This window comes from Sparus aurata, chromosome 5 (genome assembly GCF_900880675.1).
Source record: "Sparus aurata chromosome 5, fSpaAur1.1, whole genome shotgun sequence".
Classification (NCBI taxonomy): domain Eukaryota; kingdom Metazoa; phylum Chordata; class Actinopteri; order Spariformes; family Sparidae; genus Sparus; species Sparus aurata.
In genome coordinates this window covers 26,525,567-26,544,157 of record NC_044191.1, presented here as the reverse complement: position 1 = coordinate 26,544,157, position 18,591 = coordinate 26,525,567, and the positions used below count along the sequence as shown (strand labels likewise).

At 40.1% G+C, this 18,591-nt stretch overlaps 1 protein-coding gene across 1 annotated transcript; it reads right to left on the bottom strand.

Annotated features, from left to right (window-relative positions):
- Nucleotides 1-210: 210 nt before the first annotated feature.
- Nucleotides 211-17,676, bottom strand: mapkapk5 (MAPK activated protein kinase 5). Its single transcript, XM_030416614.1, has 14 exons — nucleotides 16,689-17,676; nucleotides 15,249-15,322; nucleotides 10,080-10,155; nucleotides 8,487-8,584; nucleotides 8,270-8,378; nucleotides 7,879-7,968; nucleotides 7,525-7,620; nucleotides 7,349-7,429; nucleotides 7,023-7,210; nucleotides 6,588-6,708; nucleotides 6,356-6,486; nucleotides 5,896-6,011; nucleotides 5,520-5,624; nucleotides 211-4,648 (listed from the first exon to the last, which is right to left on the bottom strand). The coding sequence occupies exons 1-14, from the start codon at nucleotides 16,722-16,724 to the stop codon at nucleotides 4,554-4,556; spliced, it is 1,416 nt and encodes a 471-aa protein (XP_030272474.1). The 5' UTR covers nucleotides 16,725-17,676; the 3' UTR covers nucleotides 211-4,553.
- Between the last annotated feature and the right edge of the window lie 915 nt (nucleotides 17,677-18,591).

Below are 18,591 nucleotides of genomic sequence, written 5' to 3'. Positions count from 1 at the left end.
TCAGGATTTGGGTTTTTTCCCACATTACAGGCACCAAACTAGAGATTATAATTAATTACTCAAAGCTTCTCACAGCAGGTCAAATTCCTATCATTAGTAAGTGTATGTGTGCAAACAAACGTATCCTTTACATGTGAAGTAATGCGATTGTGAGAAGCGTGTGATTCTGAGCAGGAATGCACATTAAAATATACTCAAATACTCAAAACATATGTTCAAAAGTCAGAGAATTTCTTTATTACAAAGTCAGCATGTTGATGACATTCCAGAGAAGACGGAAAAGGGCAACAGAATAGAAGTGTGGACAGAAATACAGCGAGTCTTCATGACAGATTCAGGTACATGCTACATAATGTGCCAGACCAGAAATAAAAAATAAGACAGAAAAAAGCAGAGAAAAGGCTTCAGACTTTCAAAAGGATTTCCTCTCCACTTCATTTCTGACTTGAACATGAACAGGAACGACTACTTCTGGTTGTTCTTCTTCCTTTTTACATCTCTGAGGCCAAACCCAAAGAAACAACTCAAAATGTATCAAACCTTCTGTTCTTTATGAGAAGCAGGAGAAAACATGGAGGAATGAAACTGACAAAATCAAAAGTAATTAAATAAATGTCTCAATAAATAAATGAATGTCATTTACATAAATATCATTAATAAAATGCTTTATGTATTTATTTACCATTGTAGTAATTCAACTATTTTTTTATGCTCCCATTTCATTTATTAATTGTTAATAGAACTAGAAATACATCAGCAAATGAATACAAACATTTAAAAATAAATGAATGCATACATTTAATTTGAATAATTCATAATATAATGGGTATGAAAGTTAAATAAATACAGAGGCACATTAATGTTGTATTATCAATGTATGTCACATTTTACTTATTCATTTTCAATCTCATTTTTGGTAAATTTAATAGCATATGACTAGTTACCGAGCCATTTATTTAGTTTTGATTTCGGCAGTTTCAGTCCTCCAAACAGAAAAGAAACAAATGGTGCCAACTAAATCATTTGTGCTGTTCAGGTAATTTTCAATGAGCTGATAGGGAGAGCTTGTATAAAACAAGAATTCTCATCTCTCTTCTTTGAACAGAAAAGAGACGAAGCGACGAAGTGGAAGCTACTTAATATCCGTGAAATATATCTGAATGTCAGTCCAGGGGGATCCTGCAGCAACACGAGGAGAGGGAGGTAGTGTCTTCAAAACCAACTGCCCTCTGGGATTTTTTTTGTAGCACTGAGCGACCAACAGCAGCTAAATTGTGTCTAAGCATGACCGTGTGTTTCCCTTAGGTTTACATTTTTTCTATGGCGTGATCAACATCAGCATACAAGCCTCTACTCTGGAGCACAAAAATGCTAATCGATGATAATGCTCAATCAGGCAGCGCCCTGTGATTCAGGCCTCCAGAAACACAAAGCAACTTCAGCAGACTCGACACAAGTTACACACATAAATTAATAACACACACATCCACACACAGCAGCTTTGGGCTCCACGTTCAGCGAGCTCTGCTGATTCTGCAATACTGTAAGTTTGATTTGCTCCGCTACAAAATGTATGATCGACATAAAAGTAGAAACTTGACTGCTGCACATTGGAGCAAAGGTTTGAAATTTCTGTCTGTTAAATATAAGGCCACAGGACCGCTACAGCTCACTAATCACTATGTTATCTTTTTTTCATTACTACAAAAACTTTTTAAAAAATTCTGTGAATAAGTGTTTGGATAGCAACCGCAGATTTGTGTAACTCACAAGATTTGTATGTCTTCTTTTCTTTACTGATCACACTTTGTATTTTATAATGTGACAAGGCTTTGGTTAAGATCTGGTTAGGTTTTAGCTTTATCTCCCCCTCCCCCCTCCTGAATACCACGTCTCCTCTGATTGGTCTGCTCACACACGCCTGAGCCAGCATCGCTCACAATGTATCTGATTGGCTCGGTCATGTTTTCAGATTCTAGTAAGCTTCACTTCCACCGTGAATATAGGTGTAAATTATGCAAATGTGCAGCAGCTTCTAGTCTTTATGCTAAGCTAGGCTAACTGCCTGTGGCCTTATATTTAATGAACAGACCCAAGTTGTGTCAAGCTTCTCAACTGGCACCAAATCTCAGCAGTGATTAAACATATTTTCCAATATGTTTGAAATGTTTTTTAAAGCGTCCGTGATAAAATAAGGGGAAACAAGCTAAGAAATTAAAAAAACTCCTTTTTGGAGGAGAGACTTCTCCCCCCGAGATATGATGCTAATGCGAAGTGAATTTCAACAAAGTCTTGCCAAACTGAAATGTGGAATGAAAACTGGCATGAAAACAGGCAAATCACAGCCAAAGGGGCAGATATCAATCAGTACTCACAATGATTTCGAGTTTCAACTTCATCTTGTAACTCATTTTCAGGATGAAGATGCCGCCCCATCAACAAGGCACATTAGAGTGTACAACTTAGCCATGTCATAACAAGGGCTTTTCAAACATAAAACGTGGTTAATAGCAAGTTGTTTTTCTTCAAGGAGACTGTATGACAATCCCTCATCGCACACAGGCAAAATGAGCAAGTGTTTGTTTTTCAAACCAAACTTAAATTAGAAATACAGACATACAAAATTGCACTTTTTCTTCATGTCGGTTACAAATGGCGCGGAAAAGATGAGTTTACTGTCTCCATTATCTATCCAACACTGAGCTGAGGAAAAACAGCCTTGTTTTAAGGTTTGTGACACTGCAGCAAGATAAACCCATTTTTTCCGGATGGTTTATCTATGTAGTAATAGGAGAATTTTGACCAAATCTTTCGTTTATCACAGAATGTCAAAATTTGCAAAGTTTCACTCGACTGCAAGACACTGCGAGCGGGTTTTCTAATGACTGTCTTTTAACGGAGGTAAAAAAACACCTTGATAGGGGCATTTTCTAACAAACTTCTAAGGATTTTCTTTAAAATAAATAAAAAGCGTTATTGAGAAATAATCACCAGGCACAGAACAAGAGAACCTACTCTCAGCGATCTAAACCCTAACCCTAACCCTCCAGAACATGAGAAATATTAACAGATAAGACCAGAGCTCTAGAGCAAAGTCAACGATATGAGATCAGTCAGAACTAAAGGATGAGGATAAGTGAAGGGCCGGAGCATTTGCTGGTATTCAGACCATTGAAATGAAGTAGGGAGGAACAGACAGTAATACTGATGGACTGATGCACACTATCTCACTACCATGCACTATGAATACACGATGACATCACTGCCCTATTGCACATTCAGCCAACTGAATCCTAATAGATCAGTTTATGGATGCTGAAACTTTTCCTGCTGATCTGACGTCGACTACATTGCACCAAAATTTCCAAGTGTCTTTCGTGTGTCTTTTGGCTCCAAGAGCGCCTTAAATATTAACTGGCCCTGGTCAGAATTCCAGTAGATTCAACGTGTATGTCACAGATTGCGTCACTTTCACAGATCAACAGCTTTAACTGAAGACTCAACTTAAGACAGTTCAGAATCACATCAAAAATGGGAAGACATAAAAAAAGCAAACATTTCAGATAATTTGCTTCATTTTACTTGCCAGACAAACTTCAGAGGCTGACAAACAGTATCATCACTTCATGAGTATGAGTTGAACTCCAGCTGAGCGTGAAAGGAAAAAACGCTCAACACTGAAGTCGTAACAGGAATTTTTGTCCACATCCAACGATCTGAAAAACCTCCATCTTCAAAAGAAAACTGAAAGAAGTTAGAAGCTTCAGAAACGGCTAGGAAGTGGACCTCAGGTTAAACTGTTTTGGTCAAATAACACTGATCTAACTGAGTTAGGACACAACCCAGCCATAGTGTGTCAGTTTGCTTTGTTCCATTAAGTGTCTTCTCTTTCCAGCTTCAAAGGGGGATGTGACAACATTTATTTGAGGGTGCATTTTGTCTATTTCATCCCACTCTCTTTAAGGTCAAGGGAAAGTTACACACAAACAAAGATTTAGATAACTTAAAATGCAGTCTGAGATTCAGAATGTGTGTGGAAGTACAAAGTCACACCGTAGACAGCTTCTCTCTTAACTTTGAAGCTCACTGCCCGGCTACAAATAAGGTATAAAATAATGGAACTCTTTCTTTAAATAAATACAATTTCTTAGGATGGTTAAAAGGAAATAAAATAGAATAAAGTGAACTAACTGGGATAAAACACGTGACGCCTTGGACAAGCAGCTAATAAAAATTCCCTCCCAGAAAATAATTTCTTTAACTGATTTTTCTCTTTTCTCTTTTTTTTTTTTTTTGCAAAAATGAAAATATAGTTTGTTTTTTTCAATTTTCTCTGCAAGTGTCCGTTTAAAAAAGAAATTATAGTACCAATGAGTTATCTTCGAAATATATCTACAGCTGTACAATAGGTCTTGCAAGTGGATTCATGAAAAAAAAAAAGAAAAAAAAAGAACATTAGCACATCATTTTACATAAAAAAGCTTCTTTACAGATATGGGTTAAAAAGGGTCATAATAAACAATATAAAAAGAAGATAGAAAGACAGCGTTTTGCTAATGAGATTCTTCAAGATTCATTTTCTCTTCAATGGCCTGTTTCACTATTTCAGCCAACTTCAGGCGGTCGACTTTATCGGAGAAGGCTCGACCTGCGGAGAACAAGATGGTGGTTAAGGACCTTCGTAAACAACAACAACACATAAATGAGAAAATGATGAATTCCATTAACTGGTGAGGAGATCATGAATGTGTTCCTTAAAGTAGCTATAAGCAAGTTTGTGCTTTGAGTCCTCGTTCAACTCTCATAAATGCCTTGGGACAGAATTTATTGTATTTGGTGTAGTCCGGAGTTACGTCAAACAGCAGCTTGCAATTTGGCTGGATTGCAGAGTATCTATGGGATCAAATCACATAATTATGATCCCATAGGCATCCACTGATTTAGGTAAACTAAGTAAGTAAACTAAGGGGGTGCCTTTTTCTGAGGGGAGACATGCAGTTTCAGAGTGTAAATGAATTAAGGTCTTCAAAGTTTGCAAAAAGGTGATATCTTGGTTAGTCCAAAACTGAAAAAAATATCAGTTTACGATCTTGTAAGACAAAGCAAAGCAGTTTATCCTCACGCAAAGTTTGGCAATTTAGCTTGAAAATGACTTAATCAGTGAACACATTTGTTATTGATTCATTTTCTGTTGTTTTGAATTAACTGACCTATCACTTTTACTTTACCGGTAATCAATCCTCAGATTTTCAAGATCACACCAGGTTTGAGCCGCTATGTCACATTTGGATTATTTATTAGTTGCTATGGACAACTGAGCTGTGTTGTAACTGCAACTGATAAGGCTAAATAAACAAAGAGGAAGAGAAAAGTATTTAATAGTTATGTTATTCATTGTTAATTCATCTGACAGACAACCAAAGCCCCTTTTCTAAAAGCTGTTTTGTTTTTATCTGTTAAACACAAAATAGAATGAAGAGAATTTTGCCAGATTAAGATCAGATGAAAATGGTACTGACCGTCCCAGCTGAGGCCCTGCAGGCCGTCTCTCAGCAGTTTACAGTCTCTGTTAAACCTCCAGGCTTCATACATCACCTCATTCAGCTTTTCATCCTCGTTCTCTCCTGCACAAACAAAACCATCCACTTCAGACGCTGCAAGAGCTACAACTTCACAATCATTCCTCAAATACACTGTAACATTTCGGGAAATTTTGGGCAAGAAGAACATTATTACTAGCTGATCATTTCCTACTTTATTTCAGCTAAGTTAAATCTAACGTTTTCTAAGCAGTAAAAAAAAAAAAAAAGAAATCTTCTTAATATAATGAAATGACTGAACACAAAACATTACTTCAGGAGAAATAAAGATTTGGCATCATGTGGGTTTACTGACCAGCTTGTGGTAGTATACACTGTGCAATGACGTCTCGTAATTTCTCCACCGCTACGTTTGAGTCTTCCCCTCCGTTCTCTGGGTCATGAATGAAGAAACCGTCACTGGGCTTCGGGCTGCAACATAGAAACAAGAACACACTTCAGATCACACTTTGACATTTCAATCGAATAAAATGTCCCCCAAAATACATCATAATAAGACCAGACTGGGGATTTATTGGACAGTCAGAGACAAAATTAGCAGAAAAGTCACTGGTTCTAGATCAGATTAAACGCTAAGTAAAACATTGCTGTAGGAATGTCAGTAGAAACATCAGAAAATATTATCATGCTACCCTCATTGAGCTACTGTACCTCATCCGTGCATTAATCCTTTTCCAATTTATACACAATCATATGTGTTTACAGGCCTTGAGTAGTACTACTGTATGTGTGGGAAAAAAACAAAGCCATCATACCCTAGTAGTTTCCGCTTCCTGAGGATTGGGTTGTTGACAGAATTTAGGGGCTTCAGGCTGACGTTCAGATCCTGAATTCTCATGTTGGCCAACTGCTCTGCGTGGGCCTGCTGGATTCCTGCGACTACCGCCTGGAAAGGGAAGAGTACAGACAGTGAGAAAACACTGGTCTCTATGGGTCAGTCTAGTCAAGAACAGCTGCCAGATTTTGCATCTTTAACTTCGGACTCACCTTATCCATCATCATCTGGGCGGAGGGCAGCACGTTATCGAGGGCTTCGGTGCAGTTGAGCCAAGGGTGAGCCAAGACTCCCTCAATAGTCAGCCTCTCCTCTGGCTTCACCTTCAGCAGCCTGCAGGGAACAGGCAAGGATAGGAGGAGGCACAAATTATTAGATGGAGAAAAGGATGAATAAAGAAGTGTGCAGAGGGATGGTTGGAACAAGAGTGAGGAAGTAGGAGGAACGGAAATATGGGCAGTATAGTAGGCACAATAACAAACATAATATAGAATGCAAGAATAAAGCAGTTTTTGAATATCTAAAAAAAAAAAGGGTATTTAACCGTTAATTGTGACTTGCAGCCGTTACAATGAATAGGCCTGCTACGTTTGGAGGGAGTACGATGAGATGGCCAGACCAAAGCAGAGGAAAAGATACAGACTCACTTGCGTACGATGTCCTTGGCCATCTCAGAGATCTGGCTCCACTCATCTTCAGGGAAGTCGAAGCTGCCTGTCATGATCTTCTTCCTCATGTCCTTCGGGATGGTGCGACTGTGGTGCTTGGAGTAGAACGGAGGGTAGCCGCACAGCATCACGTAGATAATCACACCGAGAGACCACAAGTCACAGCTCTGAAGAACAATCGAAAGAGAAAAATATTTTCATATTATTCATAGTGTAAATTCAGAAGTGAAATCTGTATGAAAACTAGCACAGTCCTGGAAAACTCCATTAAAATAAATTTGAAGAATGACAGACTTGAGTCTCACCTTGTTATAGGTGTAAGGAGTGGGTGAGGTAGGTATAATTCCAGACTTTTCCTTCTGGTGCCTTCTTTGAGCCTCAAGTACCTAAAAAGAAATAACAACAGTAGGGAAACATGATGGAATCTGTGCATGTATATTTAACAAGTATATGTTGGATGAATTCTAATTGAGCTTTTTACCTGAGGTGCTACGTAGTAGGGAGTGAACTGAGGGGTCATCAAGTCTCCTTGATCAATTTTGGCAAAGCCAAAGTCACACAACTTCACAGGTGCATCCTGTGGAAAAGACAGAATCACAAAGCGAGCAGCATGAATGTGGAGTAGCTTTCAGTAAAAAATAAAAATCTAAGGATCTGAATGGTGAATTGCAAACAGCAAATGCAGACTGGATATCTACAAATCCTCAACACCATATTTGTGCCAAACACATCCAATAAATTACACACAAATGCCGTGTGTTTAATTAGCACAAAAGCATCAGCGTCGGTAGTGGTTCACTTTAAAATACTGCAATTTGCAACTTCAACTACCTACCAGAGAGTTATCTTTGAAGAGTAGGTTCTCTGGCTTCAGGTCGCGATGTGCAATATTTAGGGAGTGACAATGTTCCAAGGCTTGACTGATCTGCAGGAGGAAGAGACATCAGACTGAGTGACCACTCCACATGTGTGTGTGTAAAAGCAGCCTTTAAACACACTTGATTTAAACTGGTGGTGTGTGTTGCTTTCTTTTGACCCTGTGTCTCACTGTTTGACTGCCTCATTTGCTGCTTTATCCGTGAAGGTACTGCGAGATATGTTGTTACACAAAAAGGAAACACGCAGACAAGACAAGACATAAACATCTTAATATCTAGAGAATTACACTTTAAGAGCAAGAACAGTCTTGACTCCTGGCATACTAAAGCGTGTGTGTCTTCATTTACCTGTTTAGTGACTTGGCTGGCCATCTTTTCAGTAAAGTGCCTGTGCTGACTGATTCTGTGGAACAGTTCACCGCCTTCCATCATCTCCATGACGATCAGGAGCCTTGCTCTGTCCAAAAAAAAAAAAACAACAACAAGAGAGGAGGTGCTGATGGTCAGAGGAGATAGCATAAGCGAGGAGGTGGACTGATGTTGAGTTAAAAAGAGATCGCTTTACCTCGGGCTGGACTCGTGTGGGAACTGGACACTGTTGGCGTAAACCTCCAGGATTTGCACTATGTTTGGGTGGTTGGCACACATCATATGAAGACGCACCTGCATGGAAGAGAATCAAACACCCTGTATGCAATAATTATTTTAAATATGTTACATTTGCACTCAAAACTAGATGAAAAAGGTGCAACACAGCACAGCGTCCCATCCTCAATAAAATCATTTGGCTTGTACTAATAATACTCTGGTGTTGAGTTTGGGATTTCTCTGCACATGACAATTAAAGATGAAATCAATTATTCCACATTTTAACACTACAGCAAAGATGACAGAGTATCTACTGTTTGTGAAGTTGTTTCACTTCATTGCTTTATGTCATAATGGTTGCCTGGATCAGAGAGTGTCCAACTCCAGAAGAATTTGGGTGACAATAGCACTCAGATGATAAAATCTAACAAATGGAAGATAAAATTATAAATTGATGCCATTAGTAATGCCTGTGCTTTTCCTACTATGACCAATGAAGATTTCTGTTATAAAAAAGATCCATTCCACCATGATATATGTAATTCATACCATGATAGCAATGCATATGGTAGCACAGTAGTCTGATCCAATATTGTCATCAAAAGTAGTCCTGCTCATTGATTTGTGACACTTCCCAGCGCCCACAATGATGTAATACAACACGAGATATTGACTTCACTGGTTATGGAGAGCCTGTAAGCTCTATAATGTCACTGATATGGTCTTTTTTTATATATGGGCCAGCCCCAACTGCTTAAGGACTTGTTTACTGTCCTTTTCTTTCATCGTATTACCAGACTAGAATTACCACCTTGCGGTTGTTTGCCTTTTGCGTGCCAGTCAAGTTACTATTCTTGAGCTGTGGCATTTTAAAAATGGCAAGAACATATTTTTTGCAGAACATGTCACAGTGAAGTTGACCTTTGACTTTTTGGATATATAATATCAGAATTTTCACCTTCTGAAAACGTGAATACATAATGTGTCTGGCCACCACTATTGCTGGCGCAGAGGCATAAAAAGGTCAGGGCAGTTTTAGTGCATGTGTGTGAGATAGAGAGCCAGATGAACACCTGGAAGCTCAACGGGATTTAGTCATTTAGAAACAGGAGCTCTGTGACAAAAGAGAGCAAGAATCTGCCTTATGAACCATTCATCGAGAACACTGCATGTACTCGAGGTGCAGCCTCCTTTAAAAAGATATTAATAGTGGCTGAAGAACATCTTGTTGAGTGGAAATAATCTGAATGTGCTCGTCAGTGACAGCTCTCACAGTTCAGCAGTTAGAGCTTGTGTGAACCAAGTCTGTGTTGCTTGTTTTGACTGCATGTCTCCCTGCTGTGTAAGCGGCTTGATCAAAACAGAAGGCTGCTAATGACATGGAGAGGCTGCTAGACACACTGTTCAGCACCGGAAAACAACGATATGGACAAGGAAAGATGAGGACAGAGAGCAGGAATTAATGAAGACAGATAACAGGCAGGCAGACAGACCAAAAGCAAATTGATGATGCAGCCCAAAACAACAGACAACAGACATCAATCACGACTGCAACAGCGTTTCCTCTAACCTCATTTCTGGCCTTGGGGCGATCAATGAGGATCTTCAGGGCCAGGCGTTCCTGAGTTGACTTCTTCACACAAACTCTGAACAGGAAGAAAACAAGACAAACATCTCGGTTAACATGATAACCACAGTTGTGTCATTTGATCATGTATGCAAAGAATCGATAAGGTTGTTTCTTTCGGTTGTTGTCCCATTTTCAAGTGTTTCCAATCATTCAAGTCATGTGTTCTAAATCCTTGTCTGCTACATGTAATAACTTTATCTGTATATCAAATACACAGCCAGGCATTCTGTCTTGTTTGTATGGTAAAGAAACAAGACCATTATCAAGTCAAGACGATTTTATCTACACCACCAGTCAAAAGTCTGGACACACCTTCTCATTTAAGGGTTTTTTCGCTGTTTTCATAACTATTTACATTGTAGATCCTCACTGAAGGCATCACAACTATGAATGAACACATATGGAATTATGTAGGACACAAAAAAGTGTGAAATAACCCAACTCATGTTTTTTATTTTAGATTCCTTTAAAGTAGCCACCCTTTACTTTGTTGACAGCGCTGCAAACCCTTGGCCTTCTCTCAATGAGCTTCATGATGTAGTCACCTGAAATGGTGATCACTTCACAGGTGTGCCTTGTCAGGGTTAATTTGACAACTGTTAGAATCCATATTATATCAGGAACCAATCAGCTAAGTAAAGAGAAACGACAGTCTATCACTACTTTAAGAACTTAAGGTCAGTCAGTCCGGAAAATTGGAAAAAACTCTGAATGTGTCACCAAGTGCAGACGCAAAAGCACTACAACAATACTGGCTCACATGAAGACCGCCCCAGGAAAGGAGTCATCTCTGCTGTTGAGGATAAGTTCATCCGAGTCACGAGTCACCAGCCTCAGAAATCGCAAGTTAACAGCACCTCAGATTAGAGCCCAGATGAATGCCACACAGAGTTCTAGTAGCAAACACATCTCTACATCAACTGTTTAGAGGAGACTGCGTGAATCAGGCCTTCATGGTCAAATAGCTGCTAAAAAAGCACTACTAAGGAAAAGCAACATGCAGAAGAGATTTGATTGAGCCAAGAAACACAAGTAATGGACATCAGACCAGTGGAAATCTGTGCTTTGGTCTGATGAGTCCAAATTTGAGATCTTTGGTTTCACCCAACGTGTCTTTGTGCAACGCAGAAAAGGTGAACGGATGGTTTCTACATGATTGGTTCCCACCGTGAAGCATGGAGGAGGAGGTGTGATGGTGTGGGGCTGCTTTGCTGGTGACACTGTTGGGGATTTATTCAAAATTGAAGGCACACTGAACCGGCATGGCTACCACAGCATCCTGCAGCGACATGCCATCCCATCCGGTTCGTGTTTAGTTGGACCATCATTTATTTTTCAACAGGACAATCACCCCAAACACACCTCCAGGCTGTGTAAGCGTAATTTGACCAAGAAGGAGAGTGATGGAGTGCTGTGCCAGATGACCTGGCCTCCACAGTCATCTGACCTAAACCCAATCGAGATGGTTTGGGATGAGATGGACCGCAGAATGAAGGCAAAAGCGCCAACAAGTGCTCAGCATCTCTGGGAACTCCTTCAAGACTGTTGGAAAACTATTTCAGGTGACTACCTCATGAAGCCCATCTAGAGAATGCCAAGAGTGTGCAAAGCAGTCATCAAAGCAAAGGGTGGCTATTTTGAAGAATCTAAAATATAAAACATGTTTTGAGTTATTTCACACTTTTTTGTTTACTACATAATTCCATGTGTTCATTCATAGTTGTGATGCCTTCAGTGAGAATCTACAATGTAAATAGTCATGAAAATAAAGGAAAACTATTAAATGAGAAGGTTTGTCCAAACTTTTGACTGGTAGTGTATACAACCCAAAACCCACAAATCTGTTTCACAAGGGGATCAAATGTTCAGTTAAAAGCCAAACAGTATCCACACAAACAAAACACAGCTGGTATTAATATGTAGCCTAATAAAGAATCCAGTGTGTGTGTGTGTGTGTCTACCCTCTGCTTGTTCGTCCACTGATGTGCAGTCACCTTTGATCCCAATAAAAAGGTATAGTGTTCAAGAGAGCCATTGATCTCTTACCATAGATATTCCCTTTAATGAAAGTCAAAAATGATCTTATTCAGCACCATCTGACTGCTTCCAACTCTTCACTGAAGCATCATGATCAAGGTTCTTACAGCTTTATAAGAGAAAAATTCAACATAACTAAACCAAAATTTTCTCAAAGCCTTTATCACCACATCTAAATTGTTACTATAAATCCAATGAAGCTACAAATGTACATCAAACACACATATAAATCCCAACCACCAGTCCAACCAAATTATTACCAATTATTTTTCAAATGCTAAAAGATATTTCACTCACAGGTGGAGACGAAACACCAGATCATGTTGAAAATAATCAAGCATTTTTTAAAAGGAGTATGATCTCATTCAAGCATATTCCTATCCTTGAAAATATGTTTACTACAATGAAGCATTTTCTAAACGTCCAAGAAGCAGCAGGAACGATGAAGTTTCAAATGGATGATGATTCATTTTAATACATTTAACCACATGTACTTGGTTTTTGTTTTTTTTCTGTTGGATCGAATCAGACTTATGTATCAGCTGATACCATCTTATTACAGTTAAATTAGTATCTGTGCACATGTCAGGTGATACATTTTAAGAAAATTGCCAGACAGAAAGAAACACTGTAGCCACTGCATAATTTGTCCAACGGAGAGCACTGACAAGTTGTTTTGTTCTCAACGGTGACATGTATGGTCACAATGCTGAAATCCACAAGTCTTTCAGTGCTGGACCCAAACTCTTTTAATGGAGGAGTTAGTGGTGCTTCATTTCTAATCTTTATTTAACTGGCATCGAGATTTATTGTTAATTTATATGTGCTTGAATATGGTTCTGCAGGTGTTATACCTTTCCACCAGTCTTGGTAAAATGTGTTGCGAGGTTAAATCTGACCTGATAGAGACTATCAGCTGACTCGCTCGAGTCAGGAACAGTATTTTGTCAACATCACAGTTTGTTGTGGGAAATATGAATCTTATCTGCATCTTTGGAATGAAGTTAAAAGTAAATAGTGTGAGTCTGTCCTAAGGTTTTCATACATTTATATTCATGGTTGAGAGAAAATCTACATAAATCTCTCCTGTTGATATTTTCCTTTATGATTGCAGCAGAAAACTGAATAAATATGGACCACAGGGGTTCATATTTCATTTTCTAAAACAGCCTCGACACCTTTCTGCCTCCTCTGTGGAGGATTCAAATATTCACTTTAAACGGCAACCTCTAAAAACTCAGATTACACTATTATAGCATTACTGCGAGAAACATTCTGCTTCGGCCAAAGTTCACTTCACTGGAAAAGCAATACCTTCCTAATGAATCACAGAGTTAGGTGGAGGGGGCTGGTACAGTAAACAGCACGAGTGTGTGAGTAACGATGAGAATCAAAACACATTCATATCAGGCAAAAGTCTCCATGAATCAGAGTGTCTGATACCAAGTTAGACAACATGAGACAGGTTAAGCATAAGGGTTGCAGTGAAAGAAACAAAGACTTGGCATGAATCATCAGCATTTAACTGTGTGTTTACTTGGAGGACTGATGAGTCACTATCTCCATACTCTTGTCACTCGAGGACAAAACTACACACATTAGGAAATAACAAGTATCTCTCTGCTGATCCAGACCAATAGTAGCTTCAAAGTGCAGAATGGGCAGGGGGAAATCAGTGACACACTGATATATTACAGCAGGAATCAGCAGGGTAGTCAGGCTTGCAGAGAAGAAACTGCACAAAGCAGAAACAGACCCAAAGCTGTTTGGGCAGCCTCTGCCTCTTTGTAATGTTTGGCATTCACTGAATTAATCTTACGATTACACATACTGGTAATAAGAGATATTAGCTACTATTAAGAATTTCAATTCAGGTTGTAAACCATTATCTCTAGTGTCTTCTCTTTGATAATGACAGAGAAAAGTCTTGTTTCCACGCCTGATGACATCTTTAATCTGTCCTACAGATTCATAACATACACTTTCCTGTGACATTATTCCCCGATCCCCCAAGCATCCACTATATAAATGCATCTTCTCAAAAGGTTGAGTGCCTTGCACACAGTTTAATTTATAGCATGCAATGTCTTAAAACTGCCAAAGCCGAAGAATGAGACATGAATACACTAAAGATTAATATGACCTTAAATAACAGGCTAAGATACTTCCACTCAAATGTGTGAGGGACAAAGTTCTGAGGTTGGATTCAGGCCGAGAACGCTGCAGTTACATGTTCCTAAGCCAAATGAGCCACCACCAACCACAACAGAAACCGTGCCAAACATCTCTGTATCAAGCTTCAAGTTGTGACGGTGCTACACACCAGTAGTTGGTCCAGTTGGGTCAAGTGACAAGCATCTGGCCCCGTCATATTCTCAATGTGTGTTAATGTGTCATGGATAAAGTCAGATTGCGCTGAGGAGTTGGTGCCACGGTGAACACGACGTGATAAAAGCACAGGAGAAGTAGAAAGCAGTAGAATCACGTACGAAGGGTTTTTTGGCAGCAGTCACAAAGTTCGTCCAGTCAACAGCCCAGTTAAAAGATAATCTGCTCTGACATCATACTTGAATCCAGCTGTGTGCCAAAAGTGAACAGCAACTTTCACAGATGTGATTTTAGTCATGCACACGTAGGGCTGTGAAATACATCAATATTTAACTATATCTTTAATCCCATCATTGGGTTTTATAATATTCTAAGTCATGTCATGCTTTTTTCAGATCCAAGCAAAACCAGAAAGGGGGCTCTGCTCTCACAGCTCGGCTTCACCCAGTGCGTCAACGTTCTCCCAGTAAGTTAAACAAAATGACTGCTCCAATACAATAACCCACAATACTAAACTGGTGATTTCCCAATCACAAACAGATAATGTCTCCTAGTTATGTTATACCACTTGTCCTAGTCCTAGTTTGGTAAAAGCATTCCGTTTACACAATCGTGCTCCGGCAGCACCAGTCTGACATCAATCTGATGCAACACAAACACAGTGACGTCAGTAGAAAAGATCATGGAGACTGGAGAAACACCACAGCGTGAAGTAATTCTTAGGCCTCTCTTTCTCACACTCACCTGACAGGTCCACTGATGCCGGCTCCCAACTTCTGTGTCCAGTTAATGTTGTACTCATCTAGAATGGAGGTCTCCTGTATGGAAGAGAATCACACCAAACAAACACTTTTCGATGTATAAATGTGGTATTTTTCCACATATAAGATGTCAAAAGGTCTGTTCAGTTGTCATATCAGAGTCAATTACTGTAAGTAGAGAATATCAACTGAATCTTCTGTTTACAAAAGATTTTCTACTGAGAGATAAGATATCCATTGTTTTAGCACTGGGTTGTGTTGTAGCCATCATGTCCATAATCACCTTTCTAAGGTTTCACAAATGCTAATCCCTAACACGGATTATTATCGGAAAAGTAGACATCTTGGATGCTATTAAACACATACATATGGGTAAACTCAGCCCCTGCTGCCTAAAAAAGTATAATAAAAGAGATGCTAGGAACAACTGTGACCTCTGTGAGCTACCAGGTTGAACAGACATGTGCTTGAATTGGTTTGTCAATATTTCCAACTTTATTCTGTATTCAAATCATGACCGTTAACTGGCAGACCTTCTGCGTTTCTTCCTTTCCTGACATTATATTGGTCTTTGCCAGCACAACGACTTCATTGTGTGCCACTGCCAACAGCTACCATAATGTCTCCTCCCCACTGTCCCTACCGGCCCAATCTAGGATTCATGGTGGTTACGTAACACAGGACAAAAGGCTGGCATTTACTACACAACAACCCAGGGGTCTTTACTTCAAATTATTGAAGGATCCGTCTTCACTATGCCCAACATTGGCAGGATGATGGATCAAACAAAGTTTATTCTCCTAACTAAGTTTTTTCAGTCCAGTTATCAGTAGGTTCTGAGCTGTTATCGTGATTATATCTTGGCTCCAGGGTTTTCATACCAGGGAGCCTGAGTTAAACCCAAAGTTAGCAAGCCAACCCGCTAATCTTTCTTCATGATAGCGGTCCCAGTGTGTGTTGCAGTTCTCAGCGTCGTGGCCCCAGTCAACCCAGCATTAGGCACATTCAGACCCAACTGGGAGAGATCACATTTTACTGCTGACATAAATGTCCTGGCAGCGACAGGCTGAGAGGAGAAGGCCAGGAACAAATCCCAGAGCACAAGTGTATACGAGTGTTGCCAGTGACTGTGACCACGCTGGATAGATCCAAGCTCCACAGCAATGTTTATCAAGGTTAAAACTTTGCATAACACACTGTCCATGAGTCACATTTTTGCTATTTTGGGGACAGATCCATGACTCACACCACACGACATTTCAGTGTAGAAGTCACTGGAACCATTAGATCATCATATGTGGCCTAAAACTGACAACCATGTAGACAGTCAAACTTCAATAACTAAAAGACAAATAGTTATTACTACCACAGAGCTGCAGTTTTTACCTGCATGAAGATTCATGAAGGATTTTGTTGAAATTACCTTGATGAACTTGTCTGCGTTGTTATCCTCCGACATGGTGTCTGCTCCTGACAGATGAAGTCTGTCACGTCAATCTCAGACAGTTGACAGTGGAAACAAAAAGTCTTTCTCTGACCTTCTCAAAGTTTAGGTCTTGCAAACCCGGGCTTGACCAAGGCTTGTTACAACACTACTGATGACGGGAAAAGGCCATTAGAGCATACTGATATTCGGCCACCAGTCACCCAAAGCCGGGTTTCGTTCCCCTGGAGACCTGAAGCCCTCCAGCCGCTGCGATGTCGCGTCAGATCAGGCGAGCTCGGCTTACAACCTCCAGGTCCGACCCGCTCTTCAAGTCGTCTTAAATTCACTGTGGTGACCATGTAGAGTGCCAGACTCCGAGCACGGTAGCCAGAAAACCCGAAGACGAGCCCAATGTGGACTAGCCCACCACTTTTGGAGGGGCACGAAGTGTATTTTTAGCCAGCGCAATGAGAGCAGTGCTCTGCTAACGCTGCGAAGACACAGGGGACCCGCTAAGTTGCTGTTAGCCTGCTTGTTAGCAAGTGAGCTGGTGCCCCTCCATCCCACGGTTAAGGCAGGTGATTACACAACAAAGGCGATCCTGAAAGAGACGGTAGACCACAGCTACTGTCTGAGAGACACCGGTACTGTTCTTGATGTGCGCTCGGTTGATCTGACACAACAAGCACACCGTGTTCCCAAAAGCAGAGCAGCCTATTATGTCGTCGAGTCGAGCCTGCTAACGGGCTAACGTGTTAGCTCAGGTGGCAAGTTCGTTTTCCGGCTCTACTCGGAGCCAGAGGTGATAACATTCTCCTGTGAGACAATGTAATAAAAAGGAGCGCTCGTACGGAACATTTACACCATCTCAGTAATGTAAAGGGTTCATGGAAAATGTTTTCAGAGGTGACCATGGAGAGACACGCATCTCTGGACTATTTTGCTAATCCCATATCTTCTTGTCAGTGGAAATACACAACCCGAGTCGGCACTACGCAGTAGCAGTCCGTGTAGAACGCCTGATGGAAATCGCCGAAGCGTTATACACTTTTGGCTCATATGTGGATGTGTATTCATTTTCTGTCAATAAATATTCATTTTTGCTACGTATGAAGTAGGTCTCGGTCAGTACATTTTAAACTGAACTGTTTTTAAATGTTTATCAAAAATACTCTTGTAATGGCCTGACTCTGATGGGTCCTTATTAGGTCCCAGCTTTTTTCAAATTAAACTTTATTAACAATTTATTTTGTGTACAAAACAAGGTAAATATATTATTGAAATCTTTGCCACCGAACATACGCACATTAAATTAAAATAAAGAATAAGCAAAATAAACACAAAAGGTAATTTGGGGTTTAGATTTAAAAACATATATATAATATCATCACAAAAAAAGGTCACTAAACCAAATATTTTAGCATTTAACCACTTTTGTGAGTCATCCCAAAATGTTTTGTTGAATGTGAACGAGAAGAATAAATGGTCTGCCACTTTCTATATCACCTTCACAGAAATAACTAACAGGGCTGATGGGCTGACCCTGTTATTCGACATATTTGACACAAGGGCCAACCCCCACCAGGACCCCCCCACTCCCTCAACCATCAGAGCTGATCAGGTGAGATAGAAACAAACACTCCAGTTAGGAAATGCTACAGGCCCTGAGAGTGTGAACATAGGGATGCTCTTGGTATGCTCTGTACAGCTGTGTGGAGTCCAGCAGCACATTTGCAACCCAACTTTGAAACTGAAAAAGGCCCCCACGCTGAGGGAGATATAATGCCAGGCCTCAGTACCCAAGAAGGGCATGTACAAGTCCTGAAAGACTACAGACCCTTGGCCCTGGCATGCCATGTGATAAAGACCCTTGAGAGACTGATGCTCTTCCACCTCCACC